The sequence below is a fragment of the Neovison vison genome, chromosome 9 (genome assembly GCF_020171115.1).
Source record: "Neovison vison isolate M4711 chromosome 9, ASM_NN_V1, whole genome shotgun sequence".
NCBI classification, from domain to species: domain Eukaryota; kingdom Metazoa; phylum Chordata; class Mammalia; order Carnivora; family Mustelidae; genus Neogale; species Neogale vison.
The window spans coordinates 74,118,809-74,135,699 of NC_058099.1; the positions used below are offsets into that span (position 1 = coordinate 74,118,809).

General features: G+C 48.2%; 1 protein-coding gene across 8 annotated transcripts in view; it reads right to left on the reverse strand.

Annotated features, from left to right (window-relative positions):
* Window positions 1–16,891, reverse strand: part of DAPK1 (death associated protein kinase 1) — a 172,315-nt gene that overhangs the window by 48,412 nt on the left and 107,012 nt on the right. For all 8 annotated transcript variants that reach the window (XM_044265767.1, XM_044265770.1, XM_044265765.1 and 5 more), the window contains exons 4-10: window positions 4,598–4,736; window positions 3,188–3,317; window positions 2,957–3,005; window positions 2,844–2,870; window positions 2,182–2,334; window positions 1,780–1,825; window positions 572–661 (exon numbers count right to left, since the gene is read on the reverse strand). In XM_044265767.1, coding sequence (XP_044121702.1) covers window positions 572–661; window positions 1,780–1,825; window positions 2,182–2,334; window positions 2,844–2,870; window positions 2,957–3,005; window positions 3,188–3,317; window positions 4,598–4,736 — 634 coding nt within the window. The remainder of the gene's footprint in view (window positions 1–571; window positions 662–1,779; window positions 1,826–2,181; window positions 2,335–2,843; window positions 2,871–2,956; window positions 3,006–3,187; window positions 3,318–4,597; window positions 4,737–16,891) is intronic.

A 16,891-nucleotide genomic window follows, 5' to 3' on the forward strand; every position in this document is an offset into this window, starting at 1 on the left:
GTTAACCTTGAATTTTCATTTGTACAAGGTTGACTGGAATGCTTTTTAGAGTCATGCCCCACATAGCCCCCATAGAGGCCATCCACACTGAAAAAGCACAAGAGGCCACAGGGCAAATGTTCATGGCCTTGCCCCACCCCCACCCCCACCCCCACCCATCACAGATCAAGGTTGGACTTAGAGAACCATTCACACAAGTTCTGCTAGAAACGCAATTCCATGCTGCTTACCACAAAGAACAGATTTACTTAAAATGCAGTTTGTTGCATTTAGGAAAAGACCACTATAATTTTGTTGTGCTGATTTAAACATTTGCCTTGGGAATGGATTTTATTTTTTTAAAAAAATGCAAAAATTACATATGAAAATTAGAGTTAAAGAGGACTGAAATATTATTTTCAGCTATCTTTTGAAAATAGCATAACGGTGCAGAACACTAGAGTAAATTTAAACAAACAGACCAAAAAAGGATGCACTTTTGTATGGGCAGTATCAGAACAGATGAGACTGGCCAGAGGCAGTGCCACAGAGGAAAGAAATCAGTTAATCGTTCCCTGTCAAACGCTCTTACTTTCCACTTTTTCCGGGCTGCAAACTTCTTGAACTTCTCCATGTTGACTGCCGACGCCTTTCTACTAAGTGCTTGCTGGGTATCTTTAGGCTAAAATCAAAGTCCGAGAAAGCAAATTTAGAGCCCTCAAGTGATGGAAATGTGTGCCATGACAACTTTTGGAAACCTCTAATTATTTGGGATGTGTACACACTCACCTTACGAATATAAGACAACTAATTCGGATAATATGCAAGAGCCAGGAACCTAGTCTCTGGAGGTCAACTCTCATGGCTAAGGGTTTGATAAAATCCATAAAAAGTGGAACTTGGGAAGAGTTGAAGAATTGCGTTTGGACCAGGCTTGAATTCGAACTTCCCGCACTGAGTTTGGGAATGGCAAGATTCATGGTGAGGTCTTGTGATGTGGTATGTGAACTTCGTATCATCAGGTAGTTCAGACAGGCAGGGAACTCAAAGGTTAGCAAATCAGCCCTGTCTGACAGCACTAGAATTCCCTGTACTGAATTTTTTTTAGGAGAGCATTGGCTCTACTGATGAGAGAAAGAGACACCACTGCCCCCTCAGGGAGCCCAGGCAACTGCTAGGAGCTCACACAGCAGAACGCTCTGGAAGCCCCAAACCTACTTCAGCAATGCAAGTTGTTACACTGCAGTCCCCTTAGCAGTTCCATGATTTTACTGTGTAACTGCCATAGCTGGAGCCAACTCTTTAACCCAAATGCCAGTAGGTGTCTCAGGGAACGCAGAGGTATATAGTAGGCCGGGGGGAGAGGGGGCGGCAGGCTCTGGCACAGACAACTGTGCAGGGTTTGGAGCGCTTTATAGAATGCGGGCTCAGTGCTGTAGCCTTTAAATTTTACAGCAGACATCGGAAATCCAGATCTGGTATGATATTTATGCTGGAAATCAATTCCAAAAATTTTAAAATAGTCTCTGGGCCACCATCCCACGGGTCAAACCAAAAATGGCTGTTGAGCAAACTTGACCTTCGATTCCCTGTTCAGAATCCTGCGCTGTGACAGCTCACTCCCACCTCCACGACCATTAGGACGCTCTCATCTGTCAGCCGCCTTTAAATACGGCACCAATATCAAAAACAATCCTCCACGCAATCTGGGGCGAGACCCCATGGTAACTTGCAGTACCCCAGGGCAAAGGCATTCTGGGATGCCCTCTAATACCAAAGCAATCACGGCGGGCGACTTACCTTGATCCAGGGATGCTGCAAACTATCTTGAATTGTCATTCTCTTCCTTTGTAGGGGGAGGGGAAAGAAAAAAAATGCTGTGACCATAGAAGCAAACACTAAGGTTGTTTCCATGCCGGCTGGGCCTCCTAGGTAGGTGCTCTGGAAAATGCAGGTCAGGGACTGCTTCATGGAAGAAAGCCGGAAAGAATGTTGGTCTTTCTGGGACGATTTTACTCTATCTGCAGGGGCCGACCAAGCAGGTCCAAAGGGCCCTGCCTGCATTTTCCGAAGCGTTCCACGTGGCATGCTTTCCTTGGCCACGCGGAACCAACCAGGCTCGCATAAATGTGGCCGCATGCACAGTCCAGGCTGTGAGCTGGAGCCACGGCCGGGAACCTTTCAGGAATGGCGGACACTCACTTTGGATCCTTGACGAGGAGTCTTCTTATGAAATCTTTGGCTAGGGCACTGGTATTACTGAAGTATTCTTCCTCAAACTCGTAGTTGACGGCGGACACGTTTGCTAGCGTTTCTTGCTTTGTGTCTCCAAGAAAGGGGGAGGCCCCACTTAGGCTGTTAATAAAGTGGGGGTGCAGAACATGCATGATTACCTCTTGGGTGGTCACGTCATTCCTATAACAACTGATAAGGGGAGTGAGGCTTCAGATGATAATCTGGTGCTTGGGCAGTTCCTTCAGAATCCAGTTACACTGCAGGGGGCATTTAGTTGCCATGCACAAAACCTCCAGCTCAAGGCCTAGGAGGCACTTCAAAAGTTAATTTGGAACAGCATCTAGTAGTTAAAAAAATACCCTATTTTCTTTTTTTCCTATTCTCTCAGCAGTGATGGACAGCCACGCTTGCTTTCAGCGATGATGCTGCAGTTTCTGATGACTCATTGCGAATTAGAAGAAAATGTTTAATTAGTATAAACTAAACGTGTTCTGGGGGTGTAAAATGAGTATGTTTACGTAAAAAGCATGCATAAACTGAAGAGATCAACATGACACATAGATGGTTAATAAGACAGATGGTCTCAGAGAAAGAGGAAAAGAATACGAGACGTGGATTTGGATACTTACAGAATATAGGTTATGACCCCGATACTCCTAGACACAAAAAGAAACAGAAGCCAGTGTCAGAAGAACAGTAAAGTAAATCAGAAAGATGACAGCGTCAAGGGCATGCTCCTTACCACATATCTGCCTCTAGACCAAGAGGTTCGTAGTTGACTATCTCAGGAGCTAAGAGGAAATAAAACACGTTTAGTTTTGAATAAAGTGAATCAACAGATTCCACCATCAGATATAAACCAGAAAGATGTACCAGGGAAACAGATGATGTTACAGCAGGGGACATTTTGCCAGTTTAATCCATTATATTTATGAGAAATAAAGGAGGGCAGGAGTAAAAAAAAAAAACTTACCAACAAACTCTGGTGTCCCAAATATGTTTTTGAATTCATTTCCAAAGTCAATTTTATGGGCCAACCCAAAATCAATGATCTTGATCCGAGGTTTAGGGACATTTCTATCCAAAAGCATTATGTTTTCAGGCTTAAAAAAAAGAGAAGCACTATAATATATTATGCTGAAGACAAAGTGGCAGAATTGTTCTTCCCCATCCCTGAAAAAAACCCACCCAAACCTAGGGATGACTGGGTAGTTGCAAGAGAACACCAGGAAAACAAAATATCTTGGTTTAGGTTCTCCTGGGAGCAGACCTGTGCCAGGGATTCAGGTGCGAGCGGCTTTTGTGGGAGGGGGCTCCAGGGAAGAGTTACACGGTGGAGGTTGGGGAGACAGGAAGCAGAAGGAAGGAAACCCACACAAGGTGTCTTGTCAAGGTGGGGGTGATGGAGGGCAGTCCCCTTGGGGAACTTAAGGAGGAGTAGCACTGAATTTTCCAGCTGAAGCAGAAGGGAGTCGGGGCATTTATCCATCATCCCTCCCACCCCAACTGCCTGCACTGCTAAGAACGGCTTCTGTGGGCATCGACTCTGGTGCGTGCAGCTCCCAGGCCAGAAACCAGACGTCGGGCAGACAGTCACAAGTGTGTGCAGCAGCAGCGTTCAGGGTGTGTTAGTGAGTGCTGGAGGGATCCAGATGGGGTCTTGATAGCTCTGCTACAGTAAGTATGGAGAAAGTCCTCCCTCTTCTGAAGTCTCATCCTAGCTCCAATGATCTGAATCATTCACTTGCCGAACGATCACATGCTGCTTTGTGATCACTTCTCAGTGCCTTGAATCTTACATCATCATGACCTGCTGCTCCCGTACATGCCTTCCCTTCCTATAGAGACCATAACCTCCCTGATAGTTACAAGTATGACATGCCTTTTTATCTCCCACAGTGCTTTGTTTCCAGGCTGCCAAAGACCCCAATTAGCCAATCTCAGAGTTTCTCTTGATCGATTGCTGGTGACAGAGTCAGGCCTTTGCATCAAGAGGCAGAGGAGAGATCAAGACATCTTCCTCCTTATATGCCCTGCAGCTACAGGAGTTGGAAACTGGGCAGCCAGAGGCCACTCTAGGCTAAAAACACCCCATAACCAAGAATGTCCGCCTTGCTTAGAGACCTGGCTGGTAAAACCCTTTGATTCTTCCCCAGGGATTCTTGAACGTAATCATTTATCTTCAGTCTCTATCCCACAAAAGGTTAGAAATCCTTGAGTAGATATGCACTATACACCTGCTGATTTATCTTCCTAATTCCATCTGCTACACCCATATAGGATTAAAAATAACTGTATGTCTTTCAGATGTCCCAATTTTTCTTAACAACCAATGCCATGCTTTGCATACCCTTCTCTCTGACCTACACTCAGCAAAACGTACCTTAAGATCAAAATGGGCAATCTGTAGGGAGTGCAGGTAGTAAACACCGTTAAGAATCTGTTTGAGAAACTCAGTTGCTTCCTCTTCAGTCAGAGATTCCTTTTCAGCCAAGAAGTCGAACAGCTCTCCACCTGCGACTCTGAAAACCAGGAGCAGAGGTTACTGGGGGTACTTCAGTTTCTCTTGTGTAGACCACTGGTGTGCTCGAATTTCAGGCAAGAGAATGGCCCAAGAACAAGTTGAAATGGCTAAGCGAGGCATCAGAGTTCTCCATGTGTCTCCCCACTGGAGGGGAATTCCGTCTTCAGGTACCTTCGTGCTGGATCGGTCCTCTGGATCACCCTCCTCTTGTGCTATGCTCACAGGGGAGAGCAAGGAGCAGAGATGTGATGGGGAGAAATGTATCTTAAAACCTCTTACTTACATATATGTACAGGTGAGGTCTTAACTCACTGATTTAAAAACAAAGACAAAACATGGGGCACCTGGGTGGCTCAGTGGGTTAAAGCCTCTGCCTTCAGCTTGGGTCATGATCCCAGGGTCCTGGGATGAAGCCCCACATTGGGCTCTCTGCTCAGTAGGGAGCCTGCTTCTTCCTCTCTCTCTCTGCCTACTTGTCTGTCAAATAAATAAATAAAATCTTTCAAAAAAATAAAAACAAGACAAAACAATACGCCAACTTTGTGCAGAATTTATAGAACATATCTTCCTTGTGCAATCAGAGAGTGCCTGGAAAGTTCGTAATCGGTGCGTTAATCAATTCTTTTAAGCCCCAAATCACAATATATGGCTTACAGAGATTTTCTTACTATTGTTTTGTACCTGTTTATTTATAAATCCTTGTATATTAATAAAGCACATTTAGTAATGCATTTTACAAATACTTTTATGAGTAAGAATAAACCTACGCAAATCTGAAATGTATGACGTTGTTAGGGATTTATGAATCCCTCTCCCTGGGCAGACTGTAAATCTCTGATGGACAGAGGTCAGTCCATGACTGTCCCCCGGTCTTCACACAGGCATGAAGCCTCTCATGAAACTCACGAAGCCAGGCACACAGCAAGAGCTCAAAACTTTGTTAGCCACTGGCTAAGTGAACAAACTCCCCTTAGAAATCCACAGCAGTAATTAATGGCAAATAACAGGGAACTTTTATTAATAAGAGTTTTTATAAGTTCATCTTTTCTCAAGTTTACGCATACATGCAAACATAATAATTAAATGCAATTATGCACATAAACGCTGTGTTCATTATCTTTCTTTTGGCAAGACAGCTCCGTGAACATACCTACTACTTCCCCATCCAAAAAAGAGAACCGGTGCTTACGAGATTAAACTCCAGTGACAAGAAAGCCGACGTCTTCAAGAAAGGGGTCAGATCCTGCCCCTTCACTCTCTAAGTTGTTTTTCTCAGCTTGGCCCCAGGCCCCCTAGCATCAGGATTGCTTGAGGTATTTTAAAAATACAGACTCTGGACGTCCGTTCCGACCTCCTGCCTGAGAATTTCCCAAGAGTGGGGACTGGAAAACGCAGAATAGCTAACCAGCGCCCCAGGTGATTCTTAGCACACTCAAAAGTGAGGACCATTTGTGAAAGTTTTAATTGCATTCTCCTGATGCACGGCCTCCCTCTGATATTTAATATCTGGGTGTTTATCCGGAAGGTGAGGTGACTGTGGGGACCCGAGCAGAGAGCTCGGACAGATCTGCCATGTGCCCCAGAGCCTGAGCGAGCCAGGAAGGCCAGGAAACACCCCCCACAAGCGTGCAGGTGACCCCCACACTCTCGCAGGGGAGGGGGGGCGGGCCCTGTCTGCACCCTCCCAGCCTTGCTGCCCTATCCTCTCCACGGAACCCTTGGCCATGAACTCTGCACTGGGTGCCCACCACTCCTCAGTTTTCTGTCTTCTTATTCCTCTTAAAACCAACAAATCAGGGAGAAGGATTCCTTCAACTCCAGAGGGTGGGGTAAAGGAGAGAAAAATGGGAAATGATGAATCAAGTGATTTTGGGAACCATGCTCTATCATCTTCGGGTGCTTCCTTCCTCTCTGGCCTGCATGGCCTGGCTTAGGTGGCCCACACCGCCGTGGGCTGTGTGGTGGGTTAAGGCCCAGAGTAGGTGCACCCGGGACACAGCTTCACTCTGCAGCTGGAAGCTTATGCATTCAGGCTGGGCCTCATTTCCTCACCAAACAGGTAGCCTAGGACTTTAGGCCTTAGGAGTGACCTTAGTCCATAGACTTAGGATCTGACCAATGAAAGATAATAAATATACCTGAAGAGACTGGCAAGTCCAGCAGGAGGCTGAGGTCAGTAAGCAGAATGGATGCCATTCGAAGGAGGGACACTACTGTCCCTGTAGAACGCCATGCCACCTGCCCCATTACTCAACCTCGCTGAGCCTGGGATTCCTCTTCCATCAAATAAGGGACTATCGCACACCACGGAGCTGTTCTGAGGTACCATGGTGTGGAGAGCCCCTTGGGGCTCAGTAAACACTGTTTCTGTTCTCATCTGGTTTCAAACTGAAAGCCTCCCACAGAGGCAGCAGTGTGCTGCCCCATAATTCCCAATGGGCTCTCTGGGGCTGGGGGCAGGGGCAAGGCCCAGTCCAGTCCATTCCCAGGGTGTCCTACTCCTCTCATGGCCATTTCAAGCCAGCCATGGGATGACACGGACCATGGGGTTGGGAAGCACCAAGAACTTTGTAACCTGGGGGAGCCAGCCACCTGGGCCACTGAAGCATTAGTTATCTAATGCCACAGCACGTCCTGCCACATGTGCTTCTGAGAGGGGGTTGTGCCTCTGGGGCTTCGCCATCTTGAATCTCAGCAGATCCCGAGGCCATGTAAGACACAGCGGAGTGACTCCGTGCCGGCTTTGGTGTAGTTCTGTTTCTACCATGTGCTGAAGCCCTCACAAAGAGGGTGTCATGATCCCCAAACCACCCTGTGGTATGAAGAAACCCTGGAAGATGGGACACCCCAGGAAGAGAGAAAAGAGGCCGAGGAGCGTTGAGCCAAGGAAGAAATCTTGGGAGTGGATACTTTCATCCAGCTGATGTCATGGAAATCAGACTCCATCTGAGTCCTCCCAGAATTCCTGACTCACAAAACTGTTTGCAAAATAAAATGGTCACTTTAATTTGCTAGGGTGGACCCCGTGAGCACCACCCATGCTCCCCATGGAGGAAGGACCTGCTACTGATGACTGGAGGCACTTCAGGGTTTGCCTCTGCTGCAAGCTGCCGCCCAAGGTCATGCTGCTGAGTGTAGGAACATACAGCTGGGTTGAACAAACTTTTATAAAGGGCTGGATATAAATATTTCAGGCTTTGGGGGCCAGAGTTCTGCCCAACTACTCAGCTCTGCCCCAGTAAGGTTCAAGCAGCCTTAAACAATATATAAATGAAGGGATGTGGCTGTGTTCCAATAAAACTTTATTTAAAAACAAGTGACCGGGGTGCCTGGGTGGCTCTGTGGGTTAAGCCTCTGCCTTCGGCTCAGGTCATGATCTCAAGGTCCTAGAATCGAGCCCCGCATCGGGCTCTCTGCTCAGCAGGGAGCCTGCTTCTCTCTCTCTCTCTCTCTCTCTCTCTCTCTGCCTACTTGTGATCTCTCTGTCAAATAAATAAAAGCTTAAAACAAAAAACAAGTGACCACCTGGATATGGCTCAGGGGCTATAGTCTATCTACCCTGATATAAAGACCAGCTCATCTCAGTCCAACCTGGGCCAATCTAAGGGCCCTTCAGAACTTTCTGTTGGGCCAGCTGGGGCTGTCACTGGGCTGCAAGGCCGCATGGCCTCTTCTGCCCACTACTGCACCTTCTCCTCTGTTCCATATTCTGGTTCTAAGGGCAGTTCTTAATAAACAACCTGCACACTCTTCTCCATCTCAAAGTCTGCTTCTGTGGGAACCTGTCCTGCCTCCAGCAAATCTGGGGATAGTTGGTTACACAGCAATAGATGACCACAACACTATCTTGAACTGGGTCTGTTCATTCGGTTCAGCCAATGGAAACTAGATTTGCCCTTCTCTGGGCCTGGTCACCTCCAGCCTTAGTCAGTTTTCCTGTCTTTTTTTTTTTTTTTTTTTAAGATTTTAATTATTTGTTAGAGAGAGAGAGCACAAGCACAGGCAGACAGACAGAGTGGCAGGCTAGAGGCAGAGGGAGAAGCAGGCTCCCTGCCGAGCAAGGAGCCTGATGTGGGACTTGATCCCAGGATGCTGGGATCATGACCTGAGCCGAAGGCAGCCGCTTAACCAACTGAGCCACCCAGGCGTCCCCCTCAGTTTTCCTGTCTTGAGCAACTCAACTTCCACAGTGCTTTCTGACCACATTAGTGAGAGCCAGGAACAACCCTGGAGCTCCCAGAGGGAAGGAGAGTGAGGGACCAGCCTGCAAGATAGTGGTGCTTGACCAAGCCTGAGAGGAAGGGGGCACAGATCACCTCTGACTTCTCCATCACTCTTCTCCAGGCATTATTCACACCCCACGGTGTTCACAATACGGTCCATGCTGTGGCTTATCCAGGGAACCATTTGGCTGGGCTTCAGCAGTGTTGGGAGGACCCCCCATTTCACCGGGCCTGGACCCATCCCTGGTTTCTTGCTGCCTTGAAGGCTATTACACATATATACATTCTCCTTCATGCCACTATGGGAAAGCAGGTGTTCTAGCCATCAATTTCAAATATAGCTACAAATATTTAGTCATTAATCTAGATAATCAACACTAAATGACTTTAGCGAAGGTTTGGGGGGTCCAAATTATCCAATTATCCAAATTATCATTGGATAATTGACCCCATTTGCTCCCTAAATCTCAGAAGTTTGAAAGTGACTGGAGGATTTTTTTTTCCCCATATATATGCTTAGAACCAGGATGCAAATGCTTATGATGTTGTTGGTGAACAGCAGGATAATGTTAGTAAGATCAGTCCAAACCTTGGTATTTCCATTCTTTGGTCCAAATTTTACATTTTGCTTAGGAAAAGGAAGATTGATGGGGAAAGAGAGACAAGCAATCTGTGTAGCAAACTGAGAAAGCAAGACTAACCTCCTCTACTTGGTCTTTAACTCAGAGTGTTTAAAATTATAGCATTATCATGGAAACTGTGTGACACGCATGCTAATAAGCGTTGCTGTGTTCACCAAGAAAGCTGGAAAACTGGAAGGTTCCCTCTCCCCCCCATTGCCTTCCTCTACAACCAATGCCTCCCTAAAAGGTAGCTGTCACGGAATGTAATTAGGACTCATTAGAATGCGAAAAACGAAGGAGGCCTTCAGAGTGACATAGAGAAATTACTACAGAATTCCAGTTTCTAAATTATAACAGTATTCAGGGTTTGACTTTTGCTAGGAATTGTCCAGATACAGCAGGACGTGTTCTGGACTAGATCTGGTCATAAACTAAGCGCAGGGGACTCGCGGCTACAAGCTAACTACACCTCATGAGGTATTTTGAGGCAAATGCTATGATACATCAGTGTGGGGCTGTATTTCCTCATTTGGTGAATGGGGGGGGCATTGGAACAATTCAGGGGACACCCTCACAGTCCTGGCCTGCTATGACACCAGCCCTGGAAGATAGCATGGCAAGAGGACTAGAGGGGCCTCAGCACACAGGCCCCCAACCCTGGCTCTGGCTGTGGAGGAAAGTATGGAGCTCCCCACACTTCTCTGGGCCTAACTCTACCATCTGTAAAATGAAAGGGTTGAATTATTGTGACCCTCTAACCTCCCTGTACATCACAACTCGGGGACTATGGCAAAAATATAATTTCCTAGAACCTACTTCCTACTTCCTTCTTTCAGGCCTGCCCTCTGTAATATCCCAGACTATCCTCCCCTCACTCCCTCCCCTCTCTCCTTGGCCACCTGAACACCAGTGACCCAGCAGAGGACCCCGAGGGGAACCAGGGGCAGCGGAGATATTAAGAAGAAAGAATAGGAATCCTTGAATCACTGTCTGGAGGACAGCCATCCAACAGCAACTGTACTCTGAGTGAGAGATAAATCCTATTATGTTAAGCCACGGATATTTTGCAGTTGTATTCCATCTGCTCTAAATACAAAGCTATTTCATCAGAAGGAGGACTACGGTGTATTTTTAAAATTAAAACTAAAGGAAAGCAACCAAGGCAAAGCACAGAGTATGCTAACCATTCTAGTCATTTGGTGCTGGGCAACACATCTCCCCAGAACTCAGTGCCTTTAAGCAGGATAATCATTGTCTTAACTCCTGTGGCTTCTATGGGTCAGGAATTCGGGAAGGCGTGGCTGGGTAGCTCTGGCTTAGGGTCTGTCACGGGGGTGGGACTCAGGAGCTGCAGCTAACACCCTGGGGAGGCTGGACCACCGTGGGGGACTGTCTGGGCACCTCTCGCCCTGTAAACTCAGGGCTCCATGCGGCTTCTCCATTCGGAACCATCTGGGTTTCCTCACAGCATGGCGGATTCAAGACAAGGAGACTGCTGACGTGGGAATTCCAGACTCCAGGACCCGTGTTCCAGCAAGCACAGTGGAAGCTGCCTCAACGTTCAACGTAGCACTAAAAGCAAGTCAGAAGCTCTTCTGGATTCAGGAGAAGGGGGTTTAGAACCCAACTCTGAACGAGGGAACCTCAAGGCTCTAGGCAACATGTAGGACGCGAGAGGATGTCGCAATCATCTTTGGAAAATACCTATTCGTCCGTCATTACCCATGATGGAGGAACTGAAATGCTCGCTCTTACTTCATCTAAATGTGTATTTTATGGGGGTGCGGTACAGTAGTTGCATCAATTTGCTAGGACCACACCAACAAATGGGGTGGCCCATCTAACAGAAATTTCTGGTCTCAAGTTCTGTTGGCTCCGAGTCTGAAATCAAGATGTCAGCAGCACTGTGTTCCTTCTGAACCCTCTAGAGGGATCTTCCCTGCTTCTCCTAGCTCTTAGCAGTGTGCCCGCAACCTCTGGCATCCTTGGCTGGAGAGGCACCACTCACTCTAGGCCTCGGCCCTCACATGGTCTTCTCTCTGTGCATGTCTGTGTCTGTGCCTCAGTTTCCCCTCTTATAAGGACACCAGCCAGACCAGATGAATGTCCACCCTAGTGGCTTCACTGTCCCTTGATGACATCCACGAAGGTTCTATTTTCAAAGAAGGTCACATTCTGGGGGACTGGGGGCTGGGACTTCAACACATCTTTTTTTTTTTTTAGGGGGTGAGTACAATCCAACCCCCAAGAGGCAGCAGCCCACAGGCTGCCAGCAAAACGTTACAGGATGCCTAGCACAAGTGAGCCTCCGCGAGGGTAATTAGAATCTGCTGATGTTTTTCATTAGCCTCGCTTTCAGGTTCTCCTAGGAAGGAAGGGTTCCTTCTCACACTGTTACATAAACTTTTAAATTCGAGTCTGAAAAACGTCAGGAGAGAAATGCTATCTCGTCCTGTCCCGAAGTCATTCCTCCAACACTTGGAGATGCAGTGGACCTCTCCCGGAGGACGTGATGTGAAGGTCGGGGGCAAGTGCCCAGACATTTCCTGGTTCTGCCTCGGAACAAAAATTAAACCTCCGAGCTCTATAGGGTCTTCACCTCCAGGAGAATGTTCTTTCTTGTTAATTTAGGGGAAGCCCTGAAGGGTTTTCACACTCTCATCTCTCACCTTCCAAATGAAATCCCCTGAGTTAACTGAGGACTTCCTGGAATGCAGAACTGAAGCTGGGAATCCGAAGGGAAAGGTCAACGTGATACCCTCCTCCTCGATTTTGTGAACTAGGTGTGAGTTTAAGGCCTGCGGTGGCCAGGGGCCTGAGAACGCCATTCTCTGCTTAGATACTGTGTTGCCCCAAAAGTACCTTTTAAATAGCATCCAAAGAGCCCCTAATCTTCACACCTCCTCCGAATTAGCCCTGCCTTCTTTGAATCCAAAACATAAGCTGTATCTGAAAATACATTTTGTTTTCGCCTCAGATTCGAGTTCAAGGAACAACTGAAAAGGCGTTCTGGGGCTTCTCACAGAACAGCACGCCTGGCACTCAAAATTCATGGGGGAAGTGACCTTTCACTTTACCCAGAGAGGTGGTGCCGAACGCAGGCAGGAGCCTTCTGAGGGTTTCTAGAATGAAATCCCTACAGGAAGAACCTCACTCAAAGGGCAAAAAAAGGTGTTGGGTTTCAGTCTGGGCTCTGTGACTTCAGATGGGTTAAGTTACTCTCAGAGGCAGTTTCTCTGTCTATAAAATGGGGGTAATAATACCTACAGTTCACTATTACTACTGGGGACGAAAGGAGGAAAATATGACTTAGGTTATGAGCGTCTGACACTAACATTAATATTAATATTCCAGGCAGTTGTCCCAGACCTTCACGCCACTTAGTCACAGGTGTCTGGGTGAGGAAAACCCGTGAGCCACTCTCTGTACTCATCCAGATGCCAGCTTATGGGGTGGGATTCTGATGTGCCAGGGAGGCTACTCGCTGTGGTTAAAAAGCAGGGTTTCCCCGAAATGAGAGACATTGCTGAGGCCACAAACCTAGGAAAGAAGTGGGCCTTTACGCCTGGGTGTCTCAGTGGGTTAAGCCTCTGCCTTCAGCTCGGGTCATGATCCCAGGGTCGTGGGATCGAGCCCCGCATGGAGCTCTCTGCTCAGCGGGAAGCCTGCTTCCTCCTCTCTCTCTGCCTGCCTCTCTGCCTACTTGTGATCTCTGTCTGTCAAATAAATAAATAAAATCTTAAAAAAAAAAAAAAGAAGTGGACCCTTAGACACTGAAGTTGGAAGGTGGGTCTGGACACGCAGGAATCTAGAAGTGCCTGAGGGCAGCCAGGGGGACGATGGGAGAAAGTGCGTGCTGAGGCGGGAGGCGGGCACAGGAGGACGTGCTGACCATCCCACCCCAACACCGTCCGCTTACTGTGACTGCCTCTCCTGTCAAATGAAGACTTCTTTAACACGGTCCTGTCTCGACAGTGCAACAAGAGATTTTGGAGAACGTGGTTTCTTGCTTATTTAGTTAAGAGCATGCGAGAGGTGAGGAGAGACAGTCCTCAAGGGAAGTTAGTCTCGTGGGCCAAAGCGACCCCCACATCCAGAGGCTCCCCCTCTGCCATGCAGCTCCCTAGAGGCCCAACCTAGCAGGTCTGTGCTTACCCAGGGAGCTGCACATTCTCTAACAGACGCCTCTCCATTTGGGCAGAAGAGAACTTTAACTTGGTATTTCCCTCTTTTTTTCTTTAAGATTTATTTGAGACAGGAAGAGAGAAAGAACGGGAGAGTGTGGCGGGGAGAGGCAGAGGGAGAGAGAGAGTCTCAGGTAGACTTTACGCTGAACACAGAGCCTGACGCAGGCCTTGGTCTCATGACCCTGAGATCACCAGCTGAGACAAGGCCAAGAGTAGCACACTCAACCAACTGAGCCACCCAGGCACACTTTAACTTGGTCTCTTAAAAATATTATGGAAGAAATACATAAATATATTCTCCTTAAGAAAAATTAGAACAGCCACATATAAAACTCAAGTCTCTTCTGACTATCCCCCTCCTGCCCAGGGCGGGCCCCCTTTCTCTCCACCTCCTCCAAAACATACACTACTATGATACGCTGAGTAGCCTTCCAGAACCTTCTCTGTATGTTCCATGAACTACACAGCACTACATGTTAAGAACATAAATGGTATCAGACTAGATGCGTGTCATTCCGTAATCTGCTACTTCACTTTGGCTATGCTCATGGGTTCTTGCATTCTCCTTTTTTGCTGCTGCCCGACAGCCATGGGGCTGTCCAGACCCGTGTTCACTTAGCCAGTCCCCGACTGCTGGGCTTTTGGTTGTTTCTAATTCTTCACAATCACAAACTACAAGGCAATGACTTTTCTGGTGTACCTGCCTTCTAAAGATATGAGATTTAAGAGTTTTGCTAGACCCTCAGGTTTAGAATTTCTAGGTCATCATAAGGATATGCTTTTTTTTTTTTTTAAAAAAGATTTTATTTATTTATTTGAGAGAGAGTGCCGAATTGGAGACAGAGAGTGTGTGCACATGTACAAGAGTGGGCGGTGGGGAGGGGGTGGGGGTTGCACAGAGTAAAGCAGATTCCCCACTGAGCAGGGAGCCGGACGTGGGGCTTGATCCCAGGACCCGAGGATCATGACCTGAGTTGAAGGCAGACCCTTAACCGACTGAGCCACCCGGGTGCCCCAAGATATGCTTGCTTTTAGTCTCAGTTAATGCTCCTCCAGCTGTCGCTGGCGAACGTGCTGCGGCTTCACAACCTTGTGTGGATGCCATTATTATTTTGGGCCAATCCAACGGATGGCATCAGTGACTCATTGTCGTACCCTACATGTCCCTGCTGCAGGGAGACAGCTGCTCTTTCAGATCGAAAGACTGCTCATTTCTCACGTTCAGCAGCCTTTTTGTATCTGAGTGGGTATCAACCATCCACACTGTCTCCCCATTTTCCTACTGGCTTGTCGATTGTTCCACCGGCCTCTCAACTCCAAACCTCGACCTCTTCCAGACCCTCGACGTTTTCTCCCCATCTGTTCTAACTTGCTTGAAGTGATGCTTTCAACAAAAGTTCTAAATTGGGATGTGCTCAAGCTTATCGCTCTTTGTCTAAATCAAGATTTTCGAAACCAAATGTGCGGACAATGAAACAGCAGGTGGAGGGCTCAGCGGCTGGGGACCCGGGGCGAGTGCTCATCTTTGCGCCATCGCAGACTCTAACAGGGGCTGCCTGTGAGCCCAGAGAGGCAGGTGGCATTTCAAAGGCTTTTCCAGTAGTCGTTCCTCTCGAAACCTATGCGTGTCCCTAGCCTGGGAGCCACCTGAAGGGCAGCAGGACACATCATCCATCCCCTGAGCCTGTCGCGGGGGTAAACTGGGGCTCCATGACTAGCTTATGTGCCTCTCTTCCCCACTCTGCCTGCAGGGACACCACGCTGGAACTGGAAATTGGCCATGATGGGATCTGTACCATAGAAATGGACAAACATTACAAATTAGAGCTTCCCTGGCCTGGAGACCCAGAGGTGAGAGACTTTTTCCCTGCACACCACGGATCTATAGCGTCCTAGGCTCTGCCACCTGCCTGCATAAGCATCTTCAGCTGTGAGCTGCTGTTCCCCAGGGATGACTTGAGTCAGAAAAGTCCTTCTTCCGTCGGCCTGAAATCGAGCTCTGGCAACACGGGTCCTGATCCTGCCTTCTAGAACAGGGGTCAACGAACTTCTCCGTCAGAGGATTTGCGGACTATTTGGTCTCTGTTGCTAATTTTCGACTCTGCTATGTAGTCTTGTTGCTTTTTTCTTCAGCCCCTTAAAATTGTAGAGCCTTTTTTTTTTTTCCCCTCAGAGTTGTGCTTAAACAGGCAGCAGGCTTTGGCCCACCGGTTGTAGTTTGCCAAGCCCCACCCAGGAACAACACAGTCACAGAACACAAGTCACTCTGGGACCTACACGTCTTTGTTCCCAAACCCAAAGATGGGTCTCACACACCCCCTGGGTCTTTTCTTTGCAAGCCCAGAATTCTGTAGGGATTGCTCTTGAAGTTCATTACAAATCCAAATGAAGTGATTTAGGAATGTTTCTAGAATGTGCTTTCCTGGGTCTCTGTGGCTGTGATGAGGTTGGCATATAGGCCTGGTTAAGGGCAGGAAATAGTACAGAAATCTGGACTGAGGTCAGTTGGGAGTTCTGGCCAACTCCAGAGTGTCACAGAGTCCGTAAGAAGAGGAACATGGGGAACCTATCTAGGTGCTAGCTGCATGATCCAGGGTAAGGCACTTCACCCTTCTGGGTGTCCGGTAGAATAAAGACGGCTGCAAATTCTTACCCGACCCGCTGAGAGCTGGACTTTCTCTCCTCAGTTCAGACCCAAGCAGGCTCTGTGTCTGCTGGACCCAGAGAAGACGAGAGAAGCGATGCCGTGTCAGTCTCCAGACACGGAGAGCTTCCATTTCCTGTCTCGAATTCTTGGCCTAGGAGCCCAGCTGCCGGGCTGTGGGTGACCCTGAGAGCACAGGGAGTGGTGCCCGTGGAGCAGAGCCAGCACCCTTGACTGAACTCCCGGCGGACAGCCTGCACCAGCCCGCGGCTCGGGGCAGGGAGCCGCCGTGGCAGGGGACCACCCACCCAGCCCCACGCGGTAGCCCAGCTGACGCTCCAGCTGTGGGCCGACCCGTGGGCCGACCCGTGCCCACATCGCGGATCTGCCATCAAAACAAACGACGATTGCCATTTTGAGTCGTCATGCTTTGGAGCGGTTTGTTATACAGCTCAAGACACCCAGATCAGAGCCTT